Source organism: Palaemon carinicauda, chromosome 13, assembly GCF_036898095.1.
Source record: "Palaemon carinicauda isolate YSFRI2023 chromosome 13, ASM3689809v2, whole genome shotgun sequence".
Taxonomy (NCBI): domain Eukaryota; kingdom Metazoa; phylum Arthropoda; class Malacostraca; order Decapoda; family Palaemonidae; genus Palaemon; species Palaemon carinicauda.
The window spans coordinates 61,273,190-61,277,353 of NC_090737.1; the positions used below are offsets into that span (position 1 = coordinate 61,273,190).

The 4,164-nt window shown below is 31.9% G+C and overlaps 1 protein-coding gene across 1 annotated transcript; it reads right to left on the reverse strand.

Annotated features, from left to right (window-relative positions):
- Nucleotides 1-1,047: 1,047 nt before the first annotated feature.
- Nucleotides 1,048-2,964, reverse strand: LOC137651615 (piggyBac transposable element-derived protein 3-like). Its single transcript, XM_068384839.1, has 2 exons — nt 2,961-2,964; nt 1,048-1,973 (listed from the first exon to the last, which is right to left on the reverse strand). Exons 1-2 carry the CDS (start codon nt 2,962-2,964, stop codon nt 1,048-1,050), a joined length of 930 nt encoding a protein of 309 aa, XP_068240940.1.
- Between the last annotated feature and the right edge of the window lie 1,200 nt (nt 2,965-4,164).

A 4,164-nucleotide genomic window follows, 5' to 3' on the forward strand; every position in this document is an offset into this window, starting at 1 on the left:
TTGATGGACCTTATCAATCTACAGAATTATATAAAATTTCGACAGCATCATGCATGGAACAACTTAAGGAACTGGTCATAGAAAAGCAGCAACACGAACAGATATTATAGCAAAATGTCGACTTTTAGAAATGGTTAAGTAATACCCTCGGAATATAGATAGCATATACGTCGTATATAGATTTGCAGTCGAAAATTATCACAGGATTATTCGGCTTTCCCTATACCATTGTCAATAAAATTCGATTGAACCTATTTGGGCAAAAGTGAAGACCTAGTTTTTTTTTTTTTTTTTTTAAAGAGAGAAGATTTTAAAAAAAAAGAAAAAAGAAACACTGCATTCAGTGAAAAAAGGAAATTGCTCGAATGCTGTTAAACACGTGGGAAAGTTGTAAGTGGACAATACAAAGCAAGATGTGACAATAGATAAATATATTAATTCACTAATAATAAGGCTTGAGTCATCTGATGAGGAACCTTCATAAAATCAATAATTTAATATATGTTACATTAGTATATATATCTAAAAATAAAAGTTGGATATATGAAATTGTTTGCTTTTTTCAATATTATTATTATTATTATTATTATTATTATTATTATTATTATTATTATTATTATTATTATTATCATTATTATTATTATTATTATTATTATTAATCCAAGCTGCAATCATACTGAAAAGAGAAACATATATGGATAAACAAATGAAGGACATAAGATAAAAAATAAAAAAAATAACGAGAAACCTAGAATTTATTGTATCTTAAAAACATAAGATAATATTGATAGAGCATAGATAGTATGCTGATCTGCCAACAAAAGTAAGAGAATAACTATTGTAAAAGACAATATAGCATGAAAAAAAAATAAACCAAAGCAAAATTTTTGTCTCTGTCCCTTAAAAGATATAATCTTTTAATGCGTTGTTGTTTCTGGAAGGAGATTAATTTAGTGGGGCAAGAAGTCAGATATATGGCTTTTTTTGTCTTTTTTTGCCTTTGAGTATACCTCGACCCTGTATTGAATATCAGAGTTCCTAAATAATTCATGACACTACCTCATTAATCCTTTTCCCTTCCGATATTTCTTGAAGTGTGTCAAGAATGTTTAGAACCACTTTTTCTCCTAATCTATATTCAATAGCATACACACTAGGATTATTTCCTTCGTATTTTCCTTGGTAAAGGTCAAGAGTGAAGGCATAACCCAAAGGAGTGCAAGCTGCCCATGCTTTATAACCCCATCGTATGGGCTTTCCACTGATGAACTGTTTTGTTGAGTGTCTTACAAAGTATGGAATCATAAACTCATCTGTAGATACAGTGGAGGGCCCAAAGACTTTACCATAGGAAAGATAGTTTTTATTTAGAATGTCCAAAAATGGGCGTACTTTGGCAAACTTATCAGCTGGATTCAGATCCGTATTATCTGCAGCATGGAAATACCTCATGATCTCTTCAAACCTATTCCGGCGCATTGAATTGGATATTAGATCATTATGAGTATCTAATTCCGTTGACCAGTATAATCCGTGTCTTGATACAAAACAATAGCCTGATAGCAACAGAATTACAACAAATATTTTCATCTCATTGCATGATAAAGAGGACTGATGGTTTCCATTTTGCGTTGCGTATTTCACAGTTTCAATAGTCAGAAGTTCTATGGCAGCAGTATCAAGAAAAAGTTCAAATATTTCAGGTGGGGTTCGTGGAAAATCAGCAGTAGATGGTCCGTAAAAAAGTTGACGGGAGTTGCTGTCTATTTGTTCCATAACCTCACTGCACCAGTGCCTCACTTTGCAAATCTTTTTGGAAGTTTTCTTATTTCTACCTTCTGTCAAAGCTTCTCCACTAATAAGAGCCTGAGAAGTCATTTGAGCTCCAGGTAGGTTGTTTATGTCAACATCTTCCTCTTCTCCTGAATCTTCATCTGTTACCGCCACCCGCCACCCTCCCCCCCCCAAATTTTCTGGAGGGGAAATGTAGATTGATATGTTCCAACAACAATATTATCTTCATTGTCATCTTCTTCACTATTTGAAAGCCTTTCTAATTCCTACAAAATCTCCACCAATGTCAGATTCCTACAACAGAAAACATAGCTCAATCAGGCTCTCATGACCTCTGAGGAGTTTTTATGTAAATATTTTATATATATATATATATATATATATATATATATATATATATGTGTGTGTGTGTGTGTGTGTGTCTACATTTTGGTTATACACACACACCTATATATATATATATATATATATATATATATATATATATATATACATATATATATATATATATATATATATATATATATATATATACATATATATATATATATATATATATATATATATATATATATATATATATATATATATATATATATGCATGTCTGTGTGTGCGTATGTATGTGTATGTATGTTTATGGTGATACTTAGGCAAACATGAAAATGTAACTCTTTTAAACGAAATATAATGGGGAAAATATATGTGAAATATTGAATATCAGTGAGACATGGGATGCCCAGTGTTGCGTGAACGCATCACAATAAAAATTAGATTTTCGGAACGTATTTTGAACATCAGAATACATGTGTGACGGTGTCGAGAGAAGGGTTATTACTCAAAGGCAGGTTGAAAGCAACTGAGTAATTTATTATAGAACACTCTCCTTTATATACAAATCCTCAAGGCAACAGGAAATTTCATGTTCGAAAAACAGACAATGTTACAGAGGAAAAACGCAGACATGTTTATTCTGGTTGTTTTTAGTGCGAGGGAAGAGCGAAGATACAAGCATAATATATACAGAATTAATTATGTACGATCGTGTGACACACGGTTGGTACACATGCTAAATCACAAATTTCAGAAATGCACTAATAAAGGAACAATCTGTTAATATGGGCATAATCTTATTTATCTATAAGTAGGTTGCATTTCTCATACATACCCATTATATCTCGAAGACTTGGTATACAAAAAATACACTGAATTTTAAATCACTGTAGTGCAATTGTTATACAGTTTGTTTCAGCAGTTCATCCAACATCCGTCTGTTAAACTCTCTCTCTATCAACTGATGACAACAAAAAGACAGAACCGGTAAGCCTGTGGCGTGCAAGTTGAAACTTGCAAACACAAGTTTAGTGTTGCGCAAACGCATCAATGGGCAAATATGAGTTAAATAGGTTGTAATGAAAATATATAGTATGTTACATTTTTAGAGTCTGGAGAAAAAGATTGATGAAAATCTAAGAGATGAGTAAGCAGGATTTAGAAAAAGTGAGAGATTGGACTAATCAAATTTTCATTTCAAGACAATAAGTACAGCAATGTGTAGAATATAAATATCCTACTTTTGATGGTATCAGTAGACTATGAAGAAGCCTTTGGAAGAGTGCACCGACGAATTTTGTGGAGAGTCCTGCATCATTATAGAGCTCCTGTTAAATATGCAAATTTGATTAAGTCTGTTCATGAGCATAGCAAGTGGAAATTTAATGCTAGTGGAGTCCTATCAAATAAATTTCCAGTGAACAGTGGATTACTCCAATGTAATGTGTTGTCACATACAATGTTGATGATCCTAATGGATTTTGTAAAGTATATAACAGGACTTTAAAAGTTTGCTTAACAGAAGGCATCAAATATCACAAGATGTTGGGCTATAGATAAATAGAAGAAAGACACATGATGAAATAGGAATATGCATTGGAAGATGAAATATCATTGAAAGGAGAAGGGATTAGTGAGGTGGAGACATTTAAATATTTAGACACTATAATCCCCAATAAAGGGTCTTTATAATTGTAGCATGATGAAAAATTGAGAAATCAAATCAGACAAGGGCTAGTTTAAATAAAAAGTGATTCGGAAGTCACACACATATATATATATATATATATATATATATATATATATATATATATATATATATATATATATATATATATATATGCCCTTTGTGACCGCACGGGCATAAAAACAATTTGAATAGCGCCAACGTATCACTGCATGTCATAAGAGGCACTCTAGTTTTGCGGTGTTTGAATGTGCGTGGATGTAGTACGATAGAGTGAAAGATGTGAGATTGGAAGTATGTTTAGCAATAGAAGGATGGATATATCAGCCTTTTGTGAGACAGATAAAAGGGA